The sequence below is a fragment of the Triticum dicoccoides genome, chromosome 1A (assembly GCF_002162155.2).
Source record: "Triticum dicoccoides isolate Atlit2015 ecotype Zavitan chromosome 1A, WEW_v2.0, whole genome shotgun sequence".
In the NCBI taxonomy this organism is placed as follows: domain Eukaryota; kingdom Viridiplantae; phylum Streptophyta; class Magnoliopsida; order Poales; family Poaceae; genus Triticum; species Triticum dicoccoides.
In genome coordinates, this window is record NC_041380.1 from 601,763,926 (window position 1) to 601,787,111 (window position 23,186).

The window sequence follows — 23,186 nt, forward strand, 5'->3', positions numbered from 1 at the left end:
CCCCCGCGCCGCCGCCCCCGCGCCCCGAGCCGGAGGAGGAGGACGAGGAGGAGGAGGAGACGACGACCGCCAGCTCAGCCAGGCCACGCGACGCCGCCGTCCGCGCGCTGCTCTGCCCTACCTCGGCTCAGCCAGGCCGGCGCCGTGTACTCCCTCGACTGCAGGTGAGCCCCTCCCCTCCACTTCCTTCTTCTTCTTCTTCCTCTTGCCCTCAAGTCATGTGCTTATTGGTTCTTGCCCTCAAAACATTCTAATAGGGTTAGGGTTTGGGAGTGGAGACCATGGCCATGGCTTGTAAATTGTTGTTGATTCTCAAGTCCATCTCCAGTCATGTGCTTATTGGTTCTTCTTCAGTAGGATATGGTCGTCCCTCTGAGCCAATTATTTTGCTTCCCTATTTGCATTGCCATTGGTGGTAGTTGGGTAGGAGGATATCTTGTTTTTTGTCATATATGAGCTGCTGGAAATCCTCGAAACTATACCTGCCTGATGTGTCCTAGCTTCAGCTTCATCAGTTTAGTTTTGAAGCACTTAATATAGCTGCAATACATCAGTTTTGTGTAGTTTGAAGTTCTGACCAAAATGAGAGTTGATATGAACTTGTTAGTGCTGGGTGCTCTATATATTAGTGATGATTTCATCATCGTGACATTATGGTTGTTCAGCTATTGCCAATGAAGATGCCCTGTTATGTACCTTCTTCTGGATGAACTGCTACGTTTTTCAGTTTCTAGTCTATCTGCAAATTCGCCCGAGCAGATTGTCAGTTTTGACTATGCTTTGGACGTAGCGTAGCAGGTTTATCCTTGAGTGAAGCAAATCACTTGAGACTTGTCTGGTTCATTTTCATAGGGTAATTCGGTTATCTTCTTCTAGTAGTTGTAGAGTTCTGCATACTTAGAGGACCCCGTAACTTTTGGCTCCACGTGTTGTGTGGTGCTGGCATGGATCTGGTCGGTGTTCAGTTTCAGAATCCTATGCCATGACATGGTCAGGAGCTCAAGTTAACTTCGAGTTCAGTTACAAAATTCGTGATGTCTGATTCAACGATTTGCTTCCCTCGACGCTGCGAGTTATTAGTTCTCATGCCCCAATGAATTCTCTTCACTATGCTCTAGGCAGTCAACTGTGATAGATGCTAGAGTATTGTAACTACATTTCACATGCCAAAGTAACGAAGCTGATTTCTTTCCAGCATGTAGCCTATTAGGACAATATGGTAAAAAGGAAATGGACAGGGAACCCTGTGTGCCAATTCTGTCCCCGATATTTTGACTGTATTCCTAAATTTATTCGTAGTAGTAGCCGTAATGTTCAAATTGTTGGGCTTGCGGCTATATGGAAGCTTCATAGTTGAGCTTGTTTCAATAAAAAGCTTGTGAGGTCCCCTGTTGAATTCATATCTTTTAGGTTCGCCCAAATTGCCATTAAGAGAAACCAGAGCTCGCTACAAAGTCTCGAATACTAATCTTTATAACTATGTGCTTTCTTTTCTATATTTTCTGACAGGTGGCACATATGTTTCTGATGCCATATTTGTTGGTTTTTTCTGGAGTGATGATGTCATGTCTCTACCGTAGATTAAAATAAATGGAAGTTTAAAAATATGAGAGAAGTTGTCTTGACTAATTACATGTTTATGTAAAAAAGAATAGCAGGGATATTTTACAACTCCTGTGTGTGTAGTTGCTTGTTTTTACTGTAGTTGTGGCTGCTTTCTTCTTGTATCATAAAAATATCTCTTCTGCTGCTTATCAGAGATGGCGGGAAGCAGCCACCGCCGCTCTGCGACACCGCAGTACGAGTTGGATGCTTCCGAGTTCTTCACTATCATACTTGGGACTTCAGTATCATCCATGACGCAGGTATATAAAACGAGAGATCTCCCCTTCACCCATCTCATTATGATATCTGTTGTTTGCTACATCACTCATTGTCCCAAACTGCAGAGGCTGCCTGACAGTTTTATGAACATGCTGATGGGTGAAGATCCGCCAAATAATGTGAAGCTGCGACAGGCCGGCAGCGGGTTTCACAGGCTATGGGATGTGGAGTTGGTGATCAAAGAGGGCCACATGTACTTGCCTCGTGGGTGGGAGAAGTTCTACCGTGCCTACGACCTGCGGCTGGGGTATTTCCTTCTCTTCAGGTACGACGACGACGCCACCATGCTCATCGTGAAGGTGTTCAACGCGACTATGTGTCGCATGCGCTACGCTGAAGATTATGATGCCGGTACGTTCTACCTCTTCTTATTCCTCTACATTTGGCTTTGTCTCACATCGATTGTTAACGGTCATTGTTGCATTTGGACAAGTAATGAGAGCAGCAGCAGCGACAATGGCTATAGCCAAAGCAACAGCGACTATGGCTGTAACGAAAGCAGCAGCGATTCTGGCTGTAGCGAAAGCAGCAGCGATTCTGGCAGCAGCATAGACAACAAGAAGGATGATCCGGACTGGAGTGCGGGAGAAGAGGAGCAGAGTGGGGATGAGGAGCTTCAGGATGACGATGGGCATCAGGTTGAGGATGATCTAGCGCTGGTGGTGGCTGACCAAGGGCAAGAGATGGTGGTGGCTGATCATGGGCAAGAGATGGTGGTGGTTGACCATGGGCAAGAGATGGAGGTGGCTGAGGATGACCTAGCGATGGTCGTGCCTGAAGGTGGCCTCGCGATGAGAAAATTCTTAACGAAACACTTAATTAACTAACCTGCCCATTGCGTAGTTGAGCAAACACAGTTCTATTGCCACCGTTAGTTAGTTCTTCATGACCTTGCAAGCTGATTGACAGTTGCAACGAACTAGTTGTGTCATGGGTCAAGATCATGTGTTCTAGTCACTGTCAACTCAACAGAGTGTCATCAGTAGTAACACACAATCCAGTCATCACACAATATATCAAATCATGCACATTCCACTACTGAAATCATAGGCAAAGTTCAGTTCGGTGTAACCCTCACGATGCATGCGGAAATTAATATGCAGAGGTAGATAAGATTACATTACATGGTACCAAATTACTACCTCCGTTCCATAATATAAGAACGTTTTTTGAGCTAATATAGTTTGAGAAATGTTCTTATATTATGGGACAGAGGGAGTAGTCCGCATGCCCATCACTAACTGAAAGGCCCGCTGAGCAACTCACCGCTGGTAAAACAGAATGACAAATAGAAACTGCATTTCGACACCAGAAATCAACTAAAAAGCGGTGCGAACGAAAGAGTGATTTGGGTGTGCTGATAAAGCATCCCTGAACGCAGACACTATGGCATCACCGGTGCGAGCCCCATCCAGAACGATCTTCTCAAGGCGTAACAGGTGCTCCAGGCCAACTGGTACAGCGTGTTCCCCCCATGTGGAGATTTTGAGGTCTCGTAGGTTGGGCATGGCCCTCGCCTTGAACCCTAGGTAAGCCCCAACACCTTCCATAGCACAAAATGTGAGGCTCTTCAGAACCGGGAACAGTCCCGTGCCCAACCTAACTCTTTCTTTTGGGATATTTAACGTCATGAGCCAGAGTACGACGAGGGACGGAAGCTCTCCGAGAAGATTGACATCCTGAGTTGACGCCTCCATCACACGCAGCTCCAGGATGCGAAGGCAATTTAGACCACCCATCCATACGGGAACTCTACGGAATATCCATCTAGGGGCGCTGATAAATTCCTCGAGATGCGGAAAAGGATTGGATAATGAGGCCAGCTCGTTATCTTCATGAGTATAGCCACTAGTGAATTTGAGACATTTGATGTTACGGAGCTTTCCAAGGGAGCTGGCGAAAGCATCACGTTCTGGCTTTTCCCAACCATTCACTCCGATCTGCAGTTTCCTTAGATTGGTCAGCTCTCCGAGACCCATAATAACATTCACTGAGTTCACTTCCTTCATGGACAACCCATCACCATCTATTACCAGAGTGCGCAGTGATTTCATATTCCCAATACATTCACACATGAATTTTTCCATCCGAATATCAAGATATGACAACTGAGGCAATTGGGCTATATCTAAGGGGGTGCTCTTGAGCTGGGCACAAGGCATGTCCAATGTCTCCAAGTAAACAAGCCCTTCAAATTTAGCAGGTAGCTGTACGAAACATGACATAGTAACATGCAAATACCTCAACAAAAACAATTGGCAAATAGCAGTGAGGTCAAGTGTGGTCTGCCCATCTGGGTTGTATTCTGCAATTCTCAACACTCGGAGATACTTGAACAACAAAAGAGAAGGCATGGGGTTCCCGAACAGTGCAAATGATCGAACTTGTGATAGGCCAACATCAATAGTTGAGGCATAAGTTGCTCCACCACTAGCCACATAACTCTGAGATAACCGGTGAACCTTGTATTTATTGCCATGCAGTCTTGCCATGTCATTGTAATTGTATGCCACACTTATAAAGTTATCTTCATCACACCTTCTTAGGATCAAATCCAGCATCATGTCATGTACTCTGCATGTCACCACCTCTTCACAGCATATCATACCATGCTGAATCATACTTCTGTTAATTAGCTCATTGAAATAACTCCTCCCAACATCCTCTAGGTCATGCCCATGCAAATTACTGACAAGGCCATCAGCTAACCATTGCCGAACAAGATCGTCCCTCCAGATTTCACGGTCCTCGGGATACATACCAAAGTACAAAAAGCATGCCCGCAGATGAGCAGGAAGATGCATGTAGCTCAAGTTTAATATACTCTTCATCTCTTCCAAGGTGGGATTTGTGGCAAGCTGGGTACCCAAAGAATCCCTTATGCTCTCCCAGCTCTTCCTTGACGTTTCTTTATTGGCTAATAGGCTAGCTATTGTGATAACTGCAAGTGGCAATCCATGACACTTCTTCAAAATCTCAGCCATAACTTCTTTCAGATGGGGTGGACAATCATGTTTGTACCCAAATACTCTATTCAACAATAGCATTCTTGAGTTTTGTTCACTAAGGGGTTCCATTTTGTAGATGCCCTCGCCGTCATTCTGACAGGCTGCTGCAGCCACGTCTTCCACTCGTGTTGTAACTACTACTCTACTTCCATTAATATCTTCAGGAAAAGCACACTTAATGGTACTCCATGTTGGTTGATCCCACACATCATCGACAACAATCAGGTACCTATTCAAATGTTTGCAGAGGTTAATTACATTACAGTTGAACATAATTAAATTATGGACGAAATTATCAACATATTGGAAAAAAAAGGTTCGAGCAAATACTCTTTACAACAAAAATGATATAGGAACTTCTCAAAGAAGCTACGAATTATCATAATGAATGGAAAAATAACACCAAAAGCATTTGATCATTTAGCACATAAGGATTGCATAGGCATTCCAGAACTTTTCTTTCAAAAGTACTCTCCTTATTGAAGGCATGGATGAGTACCGAAAGAATTCCAATATACACCTAGCAAATTTTACACCGTATAGAAAATATTACAAAAACTTACATCGAGATTTTTTAATGATTGCATTTCTGCAAAAGAGTTTATGTATATTGTCCATGTGTATCATAAATACGCAAAACAGAAAGATAAAAACAGTCACAAATCTCGCATGAATGGACAAAAATCAGTACTGTATATGTAAATGTGACCTCATAAATCGATCTTCGGATTAACTATTTTCACACAAAAAGTATGAAGTGGTTGTTTAACCGTAAATCTGAATAATGCATTAAAAATTCAAACTTGTTTAGCACACAAGGGTCATGTAGGCATTCCAGACCCTCTCTTCAAAAATAAAAAAACCTCTTCTCACGAAAGGCAGATAGGAGCAACATGTTTCTAATACCCTAGCATTTATGACACCGGATGGATATATCAGTACTCCAATATGTCTTTTCTAAAAATGTTTTTTTTGCATTTTTCTTTCTAATTCTCTGTCATAAACACATAAAGAGGCAAACATCAAGCATGGATCTTGGATGCATAAAAACCAACAATACCAAATATCTACTATCCAATTATTCAGCTCAAATCTAACACGAGTAGCGTGTGCAAATAATACCTCTTCTCCTTCAGATGTTGCCTTAGCTCTTCAATGATGTCTTCAACCTTGCGAGCGCGAGATGTATCGGGATCCCTCATCCCTTGTTTCAACTGGAAATTGTTGAGCAGCTCAGTCATATCAGGCCTCTGCGAAACTGAAAAGAATGCTTTGCAGTCAAACAACGAGCCAATCTTGTCATGCACCTGCTTGGCAAAGTGTAGTTTTACCAAGACCACCGAAGCCCACAATCGACACCACCTTGAGTTTCTTTCGAGCATCCATCAAAATAGTGGCAACCTCCTCCCTTGGGCCATCAATGCCCACGAGAGTATCCGCCTCCTGGTACACCGCTCTCACTCGTGGGTCAAAAGCCACGGTGCTGGTGGTGGGCTTCCAATCATCAATATTATACCTTTGGCGCCGAGTGTTTGCCTCCAAGGCAAGAGTCTTGAGCTCTTCCATCCGGTCGGCTATCCGAAGACGCTCTCGCAACTTCTTAATGCGCCGAGCAGTCTTCTTGATGAAGTCCCCCTTGGCATCGTCAGCTCGAGATTGTCGGATGAAGTCATCGATACAATTCTTCATGTCGTATGACATCTCTCTAACATGGTCCCTCCAATCCTTGACGGTTGGATCGATCGGAAGAAAATCCTATGGGACGGGGCCTCATAGCCTCCCTCCTGAGGCCCCTCCTCAGATTTTGACACGTCAGCAGTGGCACACATCTTAAAGCGAGCCTAATTCCCTAATTAGTTGGTACGTACATCAACTAGATATTGCAGTATTCGTACGATACAGTATCAATCCGATCGATACTTTCCATCTAACGAAAAGAGAACGAACACGGCGATCTTCTCGCTGGCTCGCCGCTGCATCAGACCTCGGCGCCATCGCGACCTATCCCATGGCGACTCCTCCATGCTCCGGTGACGACGACCCTCACGGAAACGGCGGCGCCGTCGTGAGCTCTCCCAGCACAAACCTGCCAACACGGAGCACGGTGGACATCATCATGTGGCTGTTGCTGTTGGTTCCGCGAGGGACGACGAGCATGTCCGCGTCACCGGCGCAGGGAGAGCTCACGACGGCGCCGCCAGCAGGAGGCGGTCGGGGGAGATCGATAGATGCAGGCTGTGGTCGATCGATGTGTTACCTGATGTGGCGGATGAAGCAGATCGGGAGGTTGGGGAAGGCTCCTCACGGATGAAGGAGAGGAGGCAGACGGGGAATAGGCGGAGGCGAGCAGATCTGGCACCGGCGGCGGGAGTGGGGAGATGAGGAAGCGGGTGCGGATCCTGGCTTGTGTGGGCGGCGCCGGCGGCGGGAGTAGCGACGAGCAACGGAGCAAGGAGATGAGGAGGTAGGGGCGGCGGGAGCGGAGGAACCCTAGAAGAGAGTGGGGAGTGCTGGAAGTGAGTGAGGACACGGGAGTAGTATTTCTGTGCAGAGCTCGACGACTCACGCGACGACCGGCGAAGAGGCCCGGGACTGTTCAGAGGTTGACGACGACGACTTAGACAGATGCCCCGTGAACCAGGCCCACAACCACACGTTATCACGCACGGCCCAGCCCAGCCCAGCCCACGCACTAAAATAAACTTCAAATAAATCACGTAAGCACATACTGCAGTGTACCCATGGTTTTCGCTTTCACGGAGATTTCACCGTCTTTCATCTAGGCACTAAAATATTAACCTTTCTTCAAAATATTTCAGTCATTTCAGTTGTACACAAGAATTCAAATATTTTTATTTTAAATATTCTTTAGTAGGTGCTGAAATATTTCTGAAAGTGAAATTTAAAACCATGGGAGTAACATAATTTTTTTTCTTGAGAAAGATGTTCAGTAGGTCCCATGGTTCCTTCCTTGGCTTAGCTATTTTCTGCTCTTGATCCGGCATTGGTCTTTGGTTCGGCCATATTATTTGCGCTTTATAAATATTTTAGTTCTTGCGGAAGCAAACCTATGCCTCCACTCAAATTCTCAACTAGGGTTCTAACAACAGCGTCGAGATACCGGCGTCGCGGATCTATTCTCTGCTAGTTATACCTCCTAGTTAAGTGAGACACCAGCGTCGTGGATATATTCTACTTTCAGCTTCAGGCTGATGTATCATGGATCTACACCTGCACACAACAGTCTTAGATTAATGAATATAGACACGAGGCTGGCCAATTTGAACAAGTCCCAGTTCTTGAAATTACTTCCATCGCACATCTGCAGTTGTTGTGTATCATGTATACATAATTAACCCCAACCAAGCTGCTGCTACATCACAAGTTAATCACATGGGTAGACTAAATGTTAGTGCTAATAAGAAGCTTTTCACCAACAAATCAAATACTACTACTTATCAAGTCAGATAAGTCAGAAACTCAACAGTCATATTTCCTCATAAACTGAATTAGAACTGCCATGTTCAATTGCAGTTGAATTTTCATAACTGGCTGGCATGAATCAACATTTTTGCCTTTCGGTAACTTAACACCCGCCAAAGTCTGAACTTTTCTTCAGCAAGGCAAACCAATGCAAAGTCTAGTGTACAATGCATTACAAACTTAGCATACTACCACATCAGCTGGTTATATCAGCATGATGCTGCACAAAATGTCTTCAGGATGACTAAAAAAATGTGCACTAACCAACCACACAGACCACATCTTGTGATAATATATCTCCTTTTTTGTATGATACTTTCCATAGCTGGGTTTTTTCTTTATTTGTTATGTTTTTTTCTAGACTTGTTTATTTGTTTTTTTCTGTTTCCATTCTTTCATATTATTTCCCTTTTTCTTTACTTTTTTTTTCAAAATGCACAATTTTCTCAAGTTGATGAACTTTTTTCAATTTTGATGCATTTTTTCCAAAATCAACGGATTTTTTTTCAAACTGATGAACTTTTTCAGTTAATTCTTTTTAAATACAATGAATTTTTTCAAAATTGATGAATTTTTAAAAAATCAATGATCTTTTTAAAAAAATTGATAAACTTTTAAAATTCAACAAACTTTTATCAAATTTGATGAACTTTTTTAAAAAAAATGATAAACTTTTTAAAATTAATGAATTTTTTTCAAATTAATGAACTTTTTAAAAAAATCTGTGAAACTTTTTCAATGCATATTCTTTTCCTTTTGTGCGTTTGTTTTCGGTTTTTTTTCTAATGCTATCGAGCGAACCATGGGGAAATAAAATGCCAAATCTACATGGGCTGGCCCAGCATAGTAGGCGAGTGGGTGCCAGGGAGTTTCTGTGGTGCTTGAAGCGTATGGTCTGGCTCGACCTACGGCGGCGCGTGCATGCGACATGCGCGTGAATGGTCTGTCAAAATCCGGTCTATTGCCTTGCAAGGGCACAACTTGGTCCTCCTGTCGCACTTGCGTCGCCACCGTAGTCCGCTCCATCCCAAACACGGATGTGCACTAGCGAAAGGGAGAGCAGGTCTCCGAAATATCTCACCCTTGTGATCCTGCACCAAGGGAGGGTGAATATGGTTTTTGGGAAGCGCTCCGCATGACTGCTCAAATTCGTCAAGACACGACGTCTTCCACCAAGTTTTGGCGCTGCTGCGCACCATCGTCACCACCAACATCATCATCAATAACATCACCGCTCCTGCAGCAGCCACAACTACTTCATCTAGCAATGATCAGTACGTGCACCGTGATCTTCTCTTGTCTCTAATTATGATAGTTGTTGCATGTGCGATGGTGTTGTTTCGGTCATCTAGTATGCTAGAGCTTTACATGCTAATTAGTCATGAATTATTTAATAAAAATAATCATGAATTTTCCTAATATTCCAGCCGTCACAAGGCTTGTCCATGATCTCATCAAAGTCAGGACCGCCTTGCTCGTTTTTATTCTGCGAGTGGAAGTGCCGGGGTGTCCACGCCATGACAGGGTCATCATTGTTTTCTGCTTGGCCACCCACGCTTCCTTGCCAAATGACACATCAGACGAGGTCATTGAGAAGCTTCGGCAAAAGAAAGAACCAAATGAATGCAATGATGATCTTACGAAGATTAGACATGTGAAAAGAGTAACTGTTCTACTATCCAAGAAAGGTTTACAGGAAGCATTTGGTGTGATTCTGCCGCAATGGACAAGGATGGTGAAGCATGCATGAGGACGGTGCAAAACTGTTGGAGCGTCCTAATTTGGGATTTGACAGTGTCGGTGATCATCCTCCCTCGATCTCCGTTGCAAAGTGCGACGGCGACCTTCACTATTCGGAGTTGCTGGCGGCGGGTGGCTCTTGTCGCGGCTTGACTGTCTGCTTGTGCGAACATAGCCTTCACTTGCGTGGCACCTCACGTCAAGACCATGCTATGCATGTAGTTGGTGGGGATGTGGAAAGTGGTGGCGACATCACAGCTGCTGTCAAGTGATGGTTGGTGCGGATATGGTTGCTGTTGTAGATTGTGATCACCGGCTTGATCGCTTTGGAGTTTTTCTTTTTCTTTTTGCCCCACTAAGGCATAGCTTCGGTCATGTGTGACATTGCTAGTTCTCGGTGTGTGGTTTTTTTTGTGTCCGTTGGGGTTGGTTGTGTGCATCCTATCTATGCAGAGGCCGGGTGTGTGCTCACTGTGTTTGTATCACTTGATGCTTCATTTTGAGCTAATAAAATGCATCCGTTGTCGAAAAAAGGAAGCATTTGGTGACTGAAAGACTTGCTACTACCCTAGCTATAGGTAAGAGTTGGCTGTTTTATATAGTATACATATGTGTTACTAAATAAGTTGTATGTGATGGATAAGATTCATTTCGTTTTTACATTGTTCAACGTATTTGTTCACCCTTTATCTAAAGAAAATGTATTTGTGCACCTAGAAGCGCAAAGTACACATAGCATGTTTTATTTTTGACTTCCCCTGATTCTATATGCAGGCCCTGTGATTGTCAGAAGCTGGAGCTGTTCCATTTTCTGAACGCCACCATCATCTCAAGGGCTGCAGAACAGAGCTCAACGTTTGCAAGCAATATGTGGTTTTCAGAGTCACAGCAACAATGAATGTTACACAACGTTAGCTGAAATACAAGACTGCACCGATGATAGGTTTGAGGGAAAACTTTTAATTATGAATTCAGTTCTCCTAGCTGTTTGGAAGCCATACCCAGGCTTCAGGCGCCGTATTTATTGATTTATTTATTTATTTCAGGAGACGCGAGCCATACATGGTGTCAAGCATGGAAATCTAAGTCTTGTTAGTAGCTTTGTTTTCTTTCAACATGTACAAGATTTTTGGTCTGTGATAAAGCAGGCTGAAAACATGACATGTAGCAGGCTGAAAACATGACAAACGTGGCGGGTGTGTTGCTGATGAATGTGGATGGTATGTAATGTTTTTTTTGGTCGTTCAATTTTTCAGTTTCTTCTTAGTTTGGCTAGATACAGTACGAAACTAGAATGGGCCAAAATGCAGGGACATCGTGTCTTGTAGTGGGAACAATATATTTTCTGAAGGAAGGAAACAGAGTAGTTATTGAAAAAAAATGCCAAACTGCAGTAAGGGTGTGTTTGGATTGTGGCCAAAGTGCACCTTACCAAAATTTTGGTCATGACCCAAAGATTGGTCTTTGTTTGGATGGTTACCAATTTTTTGGCATGAATGAACTCTAGCCAACTCTAGTTCATTTTTCTTGCCAATGTTGGCCAAATCATGGGCAACCAAAACCTTAACCAAAATTTTGGCTAGCCAATGCTTTGGTGGGGCAACCTTGGGCACAAACCAAACACACCCTAAATGGCAGATCCTGATGATAGCCTAGCTTCATCCTCCACCTTCACCCGTGACACGTTTCTCTTCTTATTGTTTCTTGACAACAAATAGAGCATCTATGCGTATGTATGTGTATGCCCTGTATATATCTTCCTTAATATGAGATATAAAAGATAAGAGGTAACTCTACTCAAGCAAAATCTTTTGGTGAAGGCAATCCGTTAGAAATATTGCTGCCAGATAGAGCATCTCAAGGATTTAGAGGTTCATTCAGTATAGGCATGACTGAGGTCAAGAAGATGAAGCTGAAAATTAGCACTGAATTATGCAGATGTTAACATCCACATTAGCATTGAACTGTTTTACAGCTTTAGTTGGCACTGTGCATGGGGGCACAAGTTCTGCATCTCCAGCATCTTGTTGCTGCAACAGGTGCATTCGTTTGAACGTCGTTACTTCCATTTGCCATGCCAAATTCAGCCTCTCTGAACCCAACAGGTCAGAAGATATATAAGCTCAAATACACGTGTATCTTGTGCCCACACAAAATCGACCAGGTCCTGTAAGATACGGTACAATCGACAACCTCTGCATTCTCTGTCGAAACTGCAAGTAAATGGCACCCTCTTTGGGTTCCTCGCCCTGCACTGCATATATATAGCTTAGCTTATGTCTTGTATAGCTCTCTGCTAATCAACGCTCTGTGTGAACAAATCTCATACTAATATTAGAGCTATTCCGAGCGTTGCCAAGTTGTTGAACAGAAGCACAAGTAGTGTGTGCAGTGCAGCAGCTGGGCTAAGCTGACCAATCAATCAGGCAAACATCCTCCTTTTTTCTCTCTAACAGTAAAAACCACGCTCTGTCACTTGTTCAACTCCTTCTGTCAAATTCAGGCTATCTGACACAATTAATAGGCGAGACAACACATATCCAATACCTACGCATGATTTGTCAGGTCATGTAAATTCAATACAATCAACACCTTCTACTCGCATATATATATTCAGTGGATAAGATCTGACGTGAAGATAAAAGGCCCACAGTACTGACTGGTGATGGAACTTCATCCACCACCCATAGCCCCAGCCACTACTGCCTCCCTCTGCATTCGCGCTACCACATGGCCACTTCTTCGTCTGCAGTGTTCATCTGCCCCTTTTCGGAGATAACCTGTGTTCCAACAGCCAGTGATGTTTTGGGGGGTAGAATTGACGCTGAAGACCATTTCTTGATGCGAACAAAACGCTTGGCATCTCGCCGGTAGCTTATCGCTGCAGCCTACGAAGAACAGAATGATGAACAGGTCATAAATTAAAGGGTTTCACAAGGTCAGAAGATTCAGAGAGTCATTAAGATCCTGCTACTACTACAATGTTATGTAGTTCCAAAGTCGAACCACAGGCCACAACTATCAAGCGAAGGAAGAGTCCTTATGCAGCCACCTTCCATGCAGATGCAAAGGGACAAAATACTGGACATAGCTTTCGGTGATAGTCTGAGATCTGAATAGAGATGAAGTTGCATCCGCTGGGTAGTACAGTTCTCATGTGGCTGAAAAGATGATCATGACTGACATGAGCTCCCGCTTCCAGCAAACCGGCAAAGTAAGCAGTGTGCGCCGCTATCACTTCCACGTGGCAGTGGCCGTGCGCCAGCGCGCGCGCACGAGACAGAGATCACAGAGAACGGAGCAGCAATATGTCAAACTAGAGAAGAAGTTATGGCAAAATCAGAATTTATATTCACATTAATTTTGTTGTCTCCGTCGTAGCGTGAACTTCAGACACAAACCCGTAGTGCCAAAATTTTGTTCCTAGAAATTATATACAGAGTCTAAAGCACCTCCCAAATCCCAATCTGCCTATGATGTGACAAAACTATAACTTGCACGGGAAACGCCATTGTGTTGGTTCACTCGCACTCGGGAATGGCGGTCAGATCGGGTGCGAAGCGCGATTGCATCCTCCCGGCACTCTTCGCACGCGCCACCGGCCGCCGCTTCGTCGCCAGCGCCGGCACGGTCTTGTAAGCGACGGTCTCGTTCACCTCCTGGGGAGGAGCGAAAACGAGCGGCGCCACGGAGCCAGCGCGCCTCCGTCGACCAGCGGTGGCAGAGGATGCTGCGGTGTTGGCCTTATTAATGAGCGCCGCGGACGCCCTGACGGCGAGAGCGGCGAGGTCCTCGGGCCGCAGGCCGTTCCGTAGAGCCTCAGCGGGGAGAACGAAGTATATCTGCCCCGGGCGGAGCTCCTCGGCCTCGGCCACGGCGGCCACGGGGCCATCGAACCCCATCTCGTCGGCGTCGCACAGGAACCAACCGGCGTCCCCAGCCACCGAGTCGTCGAGCACCTGGCCCGCTGTGGCCGGGCGCGGGTACTCCCGCAGCTCCCCCGTTGGAAGCAGCACCTGGCCAGCCGTCCAGGCAAGCTGCCCCTTTGCCCGAACCGCCGCCGGCGCGCTGCCGCTGGACAGGCAGAGCCCCATTGTCACTCTTGGCGTCTGAGGTTAGGTTGGAGTTGTGTCTGAGGTGATCTTTGTGGTGTTGTTGTGTGAGCTTTGGGTTGGGAGACGGCGATGGCGATGGAGGAGGAGGCTTGGAGGGCCAGATATATATAGGAGGAGGAATATGACAAGAGTGGCGTTTGGCAGGGCAAGGGCTGCGTATATGCGTGGACTCGATCGGATATTTGCTTCGTTTTCCCCAAACCGTTTGGGAGTGGAAGCTGCGTGTACGTGGTGGAGTATTGTATTTCGGTTTTGGTATGGTGCGTATCCATCTATCCACCATTCTTTGATCTTTTGTAACCATATATACATACGTTATGGTGTAGTTTGCCGATTGAGGATCTAATCGCTCTATTTTTTTTAATCCTTTTTTCATCTACATATAACTTTGGTCTTATCCGACTTTGCTATTTTGTGGAGTGTTTTTATGTGTGTGCATCCTAACTATGAGAGGCCGGTGTGCTCATTGTATTTGTATCTACTTGATGCTTCATTTTGAGCTAATAAAATTCACCTGTAGTAAAAATATATATACATCATGTAACCACAGCAGTTATCATAATCTGAAATGAATAGCTAGATAGATTGCTAAACTTACACTAGTCTTGTGCTCCAACTTGTGCAAAATAAGCCACCGCGTCCTGGCACAGATTATGTGTTCTTACTCAAAATTCAGTAGGAAAGAAAACAATAAAACTAGTGCATACATGTGGGAGAGTGATTTTCTATTATGCATGTTATTCCGTTCATGCATGCATCACGGCATTACTTTGAGGTTTGTGCTACATTTTTTATTTTTTTGGCAAATTTTACCGTGTTTCAAAGTACTAGATAATGTTTCATTGGGTTATTTCTTGTTTCAATCTGCATTGTCATGTTTCATGTGTACCAGCAAGTCCACGCTAAAACAAATGCACCCATAGTTATTGGTGCACAAAGAATCGTTATGATACACTACGAAAAAGCCAAAACCCAATGAAAAATCATGTAACACTAGAAAACAAAACAAACTTTGCCACAAACCAAAAACATGCACAAATCTTAAAGTACCTACAGAAGATGGATACACACATGAGTGAATAAAATTTCTGTTGAGTAAATTAGCAATTTCTTGATTAATTTAATTCAAAGATAAATCATGAGCATGATATTGACAATATTAACGATATACTGATATTTGATCACGTAAGCGACAGGGCAAAAGTGCAGTCTTATCTGCTACAACGTCCAAAGATAATCCAAAGCTAAAGCTTACTTCTATGAGTGCTAGTGGCATGGATGTGCGCATACCTGGTGTACGTCCCTACCACGTCCTAAACAACAGAGCAAAAGTGCAGTCTTATCTGCTACAACGGTATAGTGTGGATGTCCGTAGTGTCTGTCCCCACCGTATCCAAAACAAAAAGAGCAAAGTGTGCGCTTTGTTTCCGCGGCTATGAAAGGATCTGCCACGACATCCTTCATAGTATCATGGTTGTGGCTGACCTGATTGCTCTTTACACATTTCTTGATTTCATGTAATCCCTGCGGCGAGTTTATTATCGTACTTGAGTGCTTAAGATGACAGTGCATGCGCTAAAGAAGCCAGTGGTCAATAGTTAATCGGTAGTACTGTAGTAGTAGCAGTAGTGCTCTTTGTTTTGTTTATGTGCTCTTTCTTGGTATATCTTGTACGTGGATTCTGAATCCAAGTGCGCATTGAGGTATCATAGATTGATGTGATTAACCACATCACTCCCAGGGGCTGCTTTAAAAGTTTTCGGAGGATGTTCATATGTTTTGAACACGATCCAGGACAGAGAGAATTCTTTAGGTTATCCACCCTGTAAATTTGTGCCAAGCAATTATACCTTAGTTGCACACTGCTGCAGCAGCAACTGAGTAGTTGCATGGATAGATAGCGGCATACAAAGAGAGTGCGCTCACCAAGATAACAGATGACGAAGGCATGAGTAAGCCCAGGATAACATATATGGTAGTGAAAGTTCCCTTCTAGTGTGTGTATGTGTATTATGTTATAAAACGCGTCCCTACTGTCCATTAAAAAAGGGCGAAATCATAATCGCATATTTATTAGCAATGTCTAGTTGAACTGAAATTGGTACCTTGGAACGAGCTACTTAAGCGGTTTAATAACGTTCATCTCATGGAGGTCGGGACGAGTTCTGTGGGAACCTTCTCATAACGGCACACTCCTGGTTAGATCTTAACCTGGAGTTGTGTAAATTAAATATTCCTCTAAAAACTCATAACATTTTGTTGGTTTTTAAGCAAGGGCTTTGTTGTCATAAAAATAAATAATCTGCGACATCGGTTTCTGGTGTGATTTAGAACAAAATGACATCAGATTTTTCTTTACAAGTATTGATGCTTAGCGTTATTTTCAATATTTCTTAGTTTTTTGGCCGGACAATAATGTCTTTAGTTGTATGTACCAGACGTCAGATCGCTGGACCAAAGTCCATGAAACCCTCTGTCCTAGTGAAAACTCATGGATCACAGTTGTGAGCGCTAGTGGCATGAGTGGTGCTGGTACGTGGTGTGTGACCTTACCATGTCATAAACATTTGAGCAAAAGCGTGATGTTAGGCAAACTCCAATGCACGATATCAAACGGACGCCCGCTTTATCTAAATTTCATCCGTTTGGGATGACAATGTGTAGCAAAATGGGCATACGCGTCCGACTTCTGTTGGAGGCGCCCAACGCGGCCAACCACCCTAAAATGTCCGTCCGCGCGTTTGCTCCCGCGGTCGTGCTACAGCAGCATCAGCTCGCGCCACCCCCACGCCCTCGGCCTCGGCCGCGCCGGCGCTTGCAAGAGTGCACGCGACCGCGCCCGCCAGCACCGCAGCCCATGCGCTCGGTAACCTCCCACGGTAGCACACACAGCACGCCCGCGCACATGCTTTCGCCCTGCCGCCCGCCTCCGCGCCCGCCACCCGAAGCTGAGACTGCGCGCCCTCCTGCAAGTGTGGCCGCGCGCTCACGCCCTGCCGCCGCCCGCTGCAGCTCACCGCGGCCGGCCTTCCCGCCTACTCGCGGACCCGCCTCGCCCACGCGCCCGCGTCGCCGTCGTCTGTATCGTGCTCTCCCCCGCTGCTCTCGCATCGTGCCCTCGTCCTGGCGCTCATGCCACGCCCACCCATGGTCCCGCCTTGCAGCCTGCTCGTGGCCATGCCTCGCCTGCGTGCCTGCCGGCAGCTTCTCCCGCGCCGCCGTCGCCCGTATCGTGCTCTCCCCGCTGCTCTCGCGTCGTGTCCTCGTCCTGGCGCTCACGCCATGCCCGCCCGCGGTCCCGTCTACCCGCCTGCTCTCGGCCACACCTCGCCCGCGCGCCTTTCGGCAGCTTCACCCGCGCCGCCGTCACCCGTACCGTGCTCTCCCGTTGCTCTCGCGTCGCTCCCTCATCCTGGCGCTCGCGCCACGGCCGCTCGCTAGCAGCAGCCCGCCACGGCCACTGCCGCGCTCGTTCTAGGCCGCCGCAGCCTTCGCCGCGCGCTTGCCGCCGCACTTGGCCTAGCCCGGGGCAGCAGTAGCCGATGTGGGGCAGTGCCATGCCTCTGGAAGGAGCACGCCGACGCGGGGTAGCGCCATGGCGACGCGACGTTCTCGTCGAGCTGGAGCATGCTATGGCGACGCATGTGCTTCGGCGAGGCGACGCGGTGGACGGCAGCGCGAGGGCAGCCATGGCAGTGCGGCTCCGGCGAAACGAGCGAAGGCGACGCGACTCCGGCATCTTGCAGACGAGAGAGGGACGAGAAGAAGGAGAGAAAAGGTGGGGTAGGTGGCTAGCATGCGGGCCATGCACGGACGCGAGGACGCACGGACGTCCGCTTGCTGGCCGCTTACACCCAAATCCATCTCAAGTATGGTCTGGAAATATAGTCAAACGGACGCTAAACAGAAAAAAATATGATATAGGGTTGTCCATTGGGTCGTTGTCTCTGTCCGTTTACGCCCAAACGGACACCCGTGAATGATTTGGGGTCCTGCATTGGAGTTGGCCTTATTTACTACTACAATATAAAAGAATGGGTTTATGTGGGGCGCGCCCCCATGGTATCTGAAAGGAAAATAGCAAATGCTTTATTTCCTTGGCTACGAAATGATCTGCCACGACATCGTGGCTGACGCTGATGTGGGTTGCTTTTCTTATGTATTTCGTGAGCGCTTAAGATGACAAGTAGTCAAGTGGGTAGTACTAAATCATATGGTGAATGATAGTAGTTAGTAGCAGTAGTGCCATGTTTTGTTTATTTGCAGTTTCGTGGTATCTTATAGCCACGGTTGACCGTAAGCTGATTGGCCGATTGATTGGGAGCATACTAACGAGTTTTCCAAACGATCCAGAGTAGAATTGAGTTGTTTAGTTTATCCATTCTATAAAGTTTCGTCAAGCAATTATAGCATATCCAACGCTGACCCGTAAATGAACATTGTAAATGTCTGTTTTTATGTTCGGACGTGATCCACAGACATGATGTAGGACCCGGTGATCCAATGCTTTTTCCATATTAATCCAGTTCGAAGATAGAAAACAGAGGAGGACAATGTGGTTACTTTTGATTGGTCAAGTGGATGTTCAGAATCTAGCAAACCTTCCCCAAATTTGTTATTAGGATACGGGAATCCATACATCCAGACTGCTAAGCGGACATTTAAGGGTCTCTGTTGGATGTCAAAAGTGGTCCAAACACTGCAGTCCGGATGTATAGAGGAGTTTTGAGGGTCTATTTTAAAGATGCACTTAGACATCAGACTCTCTGAAGTGCACCAAACTAAATAGTATTTTGGTGTCGAGTGTGGCCATTTGGCTCCCAGGCTCAGCTGCGCCCATGGTGAACATTAAATTCAAAACAAATACTAGTTTAAAAAAACAATTTTTTTGCATGGAAGATGTTTAGGCGCGTTAGGTCCGCTTCAATTTCAACTCATTTGGCTATCTGAGTAGCTCCTGGCAAACATGATAAATTTGGGGTCTGTGAAATACTCCCTCTGTAAACTAATATAAAAGTGTTTAGATCACTGAAGTAGTGATCGAAACGCTCTTATATTAGTTTACGGAGGGAGTAGTTTACTATTCATGTATGTCTAAATGAGCTGAAATTTAGAGCTAATCTCACACACCAAATCATCTTCCATGTTAAACAAATTTGAATTTTTTAATATTTCTTTTGAATTTTCTTTTAACCGGGTGCAGAAGAGCCCGGAATCAGAGATGAATATTCGGTTGGTATCCGCGTACTTTTTCAATACCGATTTATAACATAGTTACTTGGGCACTGGCTAATATCTTTCTTATTATCATAAATATAAACACTAGCAAATATCTTGATCTAGAAAAATGTTACTCCCTTCGTTCCTAAATATTTGTCTTTCTAGAGATTTCAACGAGTGACTACATACGGAGCAAAATGAATAAATCTACACTCTAAAATATGTTTATATACATCTGTATGTGGTAGTCCATTTGAAATCTCTAAAAAGACAAATATTTAGGAACGGAGGGAGTAAATTTTAAATGATTCAGAGCAGGGTTAATATATTCTCCTGTGGTATATCTGCCCTTTAACAGTTTGACATAATTGTTTTTTAAGCCCTTAAGAAAAAGAAACAAATATTAGTTCCTTAACGATTCGTAGGGGTTGTTTGACTTTTCCTTCCAGTAAAGATGCACCAAGCAAGCAGTGCTTCTACTCTATCACTCACATTGGCCAACATATATGATATTCTTTTTTTTTTGCGATTGGTGTCATCAGTGGATATGGTTTTGCCTATATGTGTGTAGCAGATTGTGCACTACCCATGCATCACGTCGGTGAGATATTATTCTTCTTTTGTTGTTGATAGTGGCATGTATAGTCAGCTATATCTTGTTGGTATTTCGTTGTACTTTGGTAATCCTCTACACTGCGTTGATAGGCCCGAGGAAAGAAGATGCAAATATCTTATTTCAGCACACATTATATAGTTATTTCATTTTCACAACTCACAAAGAGTTATTTGGGACAAGGAGTTTCTTATGAGCTCGGGTCAACAGTAAAATTGGAAAAATAAAATAAAAAACAATTCAAAAAATTCTGAATAGCTTTTGGTGATAGCCTGAGATCTGAACAGAGATGAAGTTGCATCCACTGGGCAGTACAATTCTCATGTGGCTGAAAAGATGATCGCAACTGACATGAGCTCCCGCTTCCAGCAAACCGGCAAAGGAGAGAATATACGGTAGAAACAAGAGGAAAAGTTTTGGCAAAATCAGGAATTTATATTCACATTAATTTTGTTGTCTCCGTCGTAGCGTCTTCAGACACAAACTCGACTAACAGGACAAAATTTTGTTCCTACAAATTATACAGAGTCTAAAACACCTCCCTGTCTGCCGGGGAAACGCCATTGTGTTGGTTCACTCGCACTCGGGAATGGCGGTCAGATCGGGCGCGAAGCGCGGCTGCATCCTCCCGGAACTATTCGCACGCGCCACCGGCCGCCTCTTCGCTGCGAGCGCCGGCACGGTCTTGTAAGCGACGGTCTCGACGACCTCCTGGGGTGGGGCGAAGACGAGCGGCGCCACCGAGCCGGCGCGCCTCCGCCGTCCAACGCCGGCAGACGATGCTGCGGTGTTGGCCTTTTTAACAAGGGCCGCAGACGCCCTGACAGCGAGAGCAGCGAGGTCCTCGCGCCGGAGGCCGTTCCGCCGAGCCTCAGCGGGCAGCAAGAAGTATATCTGCCCCGGGCGGAGCTCCTCGGCCACGCCCACGGCGGCCACGGGGCCTTCGAACGGCATCTCGTCGGCGTCGCACAGGAACCAACCGGCGTCCCCAGCCACCGAGTCGTCAAGCGCCTGGCCCGCTGTGGCCGGGCGCGGGTACTCCTGCAGCTCACCCGTTGGCAGCAGTACCATAGCCGTCGAGGCAGGCTGTCCCTTTGCCCGCACCGCCGCCGCCGCGCTGCCGCTGGACATGCAGAGCCCCATTTTCTTGGCGTCTGTGGTGATCTTTTTGTTGTGTGAGCTTTGAGTTGGGAGACGGCGATCGCGATGGAGGAGGAGGCTTGGTCGGGCCACTTATATATAGGAGGAGGAATATGACACAGTGGCGTTTGGCAGGGGCCAGGGCAGCCTTTTCCTCAAACCGTTTGGGAGTGGAAGCTGCGTGTACGTGGTGAATACGTACAATTTTCTTGTACGTAATCACTGTGATTTTACGGTCATCTTATTGTTAATGTGATTATGTATAAAAATGGAAATTGAATCAGTACTTATTGACTTATCAAAGAAAGCTTGATTTTATTTCTTATTTAAGTCAATAAGACATGGGCCAGTTGAGGTTGTCCTCAAGGAAAAATGGCCTACAAGAACTGTTGTAAATGATCCATTCCGTACTATTGGAAACACCGGTTGAAAAAAATTGATAAAACCGAAAACAGACGATGTGAGGTGGAGGTATAGGAGGAAAGAAATAACGGACGACACAACCATAAGTATTATTTAGGTGCGCGAAAAAAATTGAGGTGAAATATTTTTTTTAAGTTGGAGAAAAAAGGGAGTTGATGGTGACGGTATATCGCCACCTCTCTTGTTATACGAGACACGTGGGATATAAGTGAAAATCGAAAGGTTTTCATTTTTCAACGTATAATTTAAGATGTATGACACTATCATTTACAGATATATGACCATATATGACACAAAAAATTAGGTGTACCATGGTAGGAAAGTGGGTAGGGACGGTTTTGAGCGCATGATTCAAGATATATTGCCTTCCATCATTTGCATGTATATCTATGTATGATCACACAGAAATTATGAATGTCACGGTAAAAAGAGGAAATCAGTACTGTGTTATTGGCTATTTAATGATTATTAATTGCTACAATTTTCACGAATCAACCTGCAGATAGATGGTTAGGAGGACCGTGGTATACAGCCCACTAGGGTTCAAGTCCTAAAATCGACACCGGTGCTCGCATTTTCCTGGATTAATTTCAGAACTTCCAGCAATGTGCGTTCAGTTGGAGATGACGTTCTCGTCAACTACAAAGGTGTCTGTGGTGACTTCGTCAATCTCAAAATGATGTGCCGGCTCAGTCTCTCAGAGGTTCTCATAAAGGTAGGCTGTGTGTGTGTGTTCATAGGGGTGAGTGTATGTGCCTATGTATGAGCGTTTACATCTATGTTGAAAAAACAAGTTGCTAATATCTTCTCCACGAACGAGGGTTAAAAATATGACATGATTGTGAACTTGAATTAGCAGCATATGTGTGTTTTTCATTTCAACTAGTAAAATAGGGTATAATAACTATAGCAAGACCCACTCCTTTGGTAATTCCATCAATAAAAACCTTATAAAAAACTCTTAGTTCCGTTAACCCTCTTATACCGAGGGTAAAGACCCTAGTATAGAAAATATCTATATAACCGCAATTATTGGACCAATATATTACTTGCTAAAGGAAATAGTTTTTTGTTATTTTTGTTTGTAAAAAGAGTTTATTAAATCCAAATTATGAAAATGAATAAGTGGGTTCTTCTCCAAGTGCCACCAGGGGGCCTAGATTGCATCTACTCCACTCATCGTTGCCATCGTGCGCCACCGAGGAAAGTGCTGGTGGTGGCAGGGAGGCCCTTTCGAGTTGTGTTGCCCTGGAGGGGCACATGATATGGCGGGGAGGGTCGGATGCTTCTTGTGCTATCATGTGTGCATCGGCGGCTACAACGGTTGGTCCTGCAAATTTTACTTTGACACAAGCAACGTAGGACTTTTCCGGATCACGAGTTGGCTAAAAGACACGAGCAGAAAAACAAGCATTTTCAGCGGCCACCGAAGGCGGTAGTAACTAAGTTGATCAAAGCCGCCTGTAATATATCAAGTGCAGGCGATTTACATTACTATAGATAGCTCCGGAGGCAGCTAGAACAACAAAACTGCCAGGAAGAAACATTAGAGTCGGTTGC

At 45.3% G+C, this 23,186-nt stretch overlaps 2 protein-coding genes and 1 pseudogene across 2 annotated transcripts; all 3 read right to left on the bottom strand.

Moving 5' to 3' along the window:
- Positions 1 to 2,962: 2,962 nt before the first annotated feature.
- On the bottom strand, positions 2,963 to 6,887 carry LOC119357050 (annotated as a pseudogene).
- Positions 6,888 to 13,622: 6,735 nt separating this feature from the next.
- Positions 13,623 to 14,209, bottom strand: LOC119349255. The gene has a single exon (XM_037617285.1). The coding sequence runs from the start codon at positions 14,207 to 14,209 to the stop codon at positions 13,637 to 13,639; it is 573 nt and encodes a 190-aa protein (XP_037473182.1). The 3' UTR covers positions 13,623 to 13,636.
- A 6,427-nt stretch (positions 14,210 to 20,636) lies between these two features.
- Positions 20,637 to 21,206, bottom strand: LOC119349264. Its single transcript, XM_037617294.1, has one exon. It carries the CDS (start codon positions 21,204 to 21,206, stop codon positions 20,637 to 20,639), a length of 570 nt encoding a protein of 189 aa, XP_037473191.1.
- Positions 21,207 to 23,186: the final 1,980 nt, after the last annotated feature.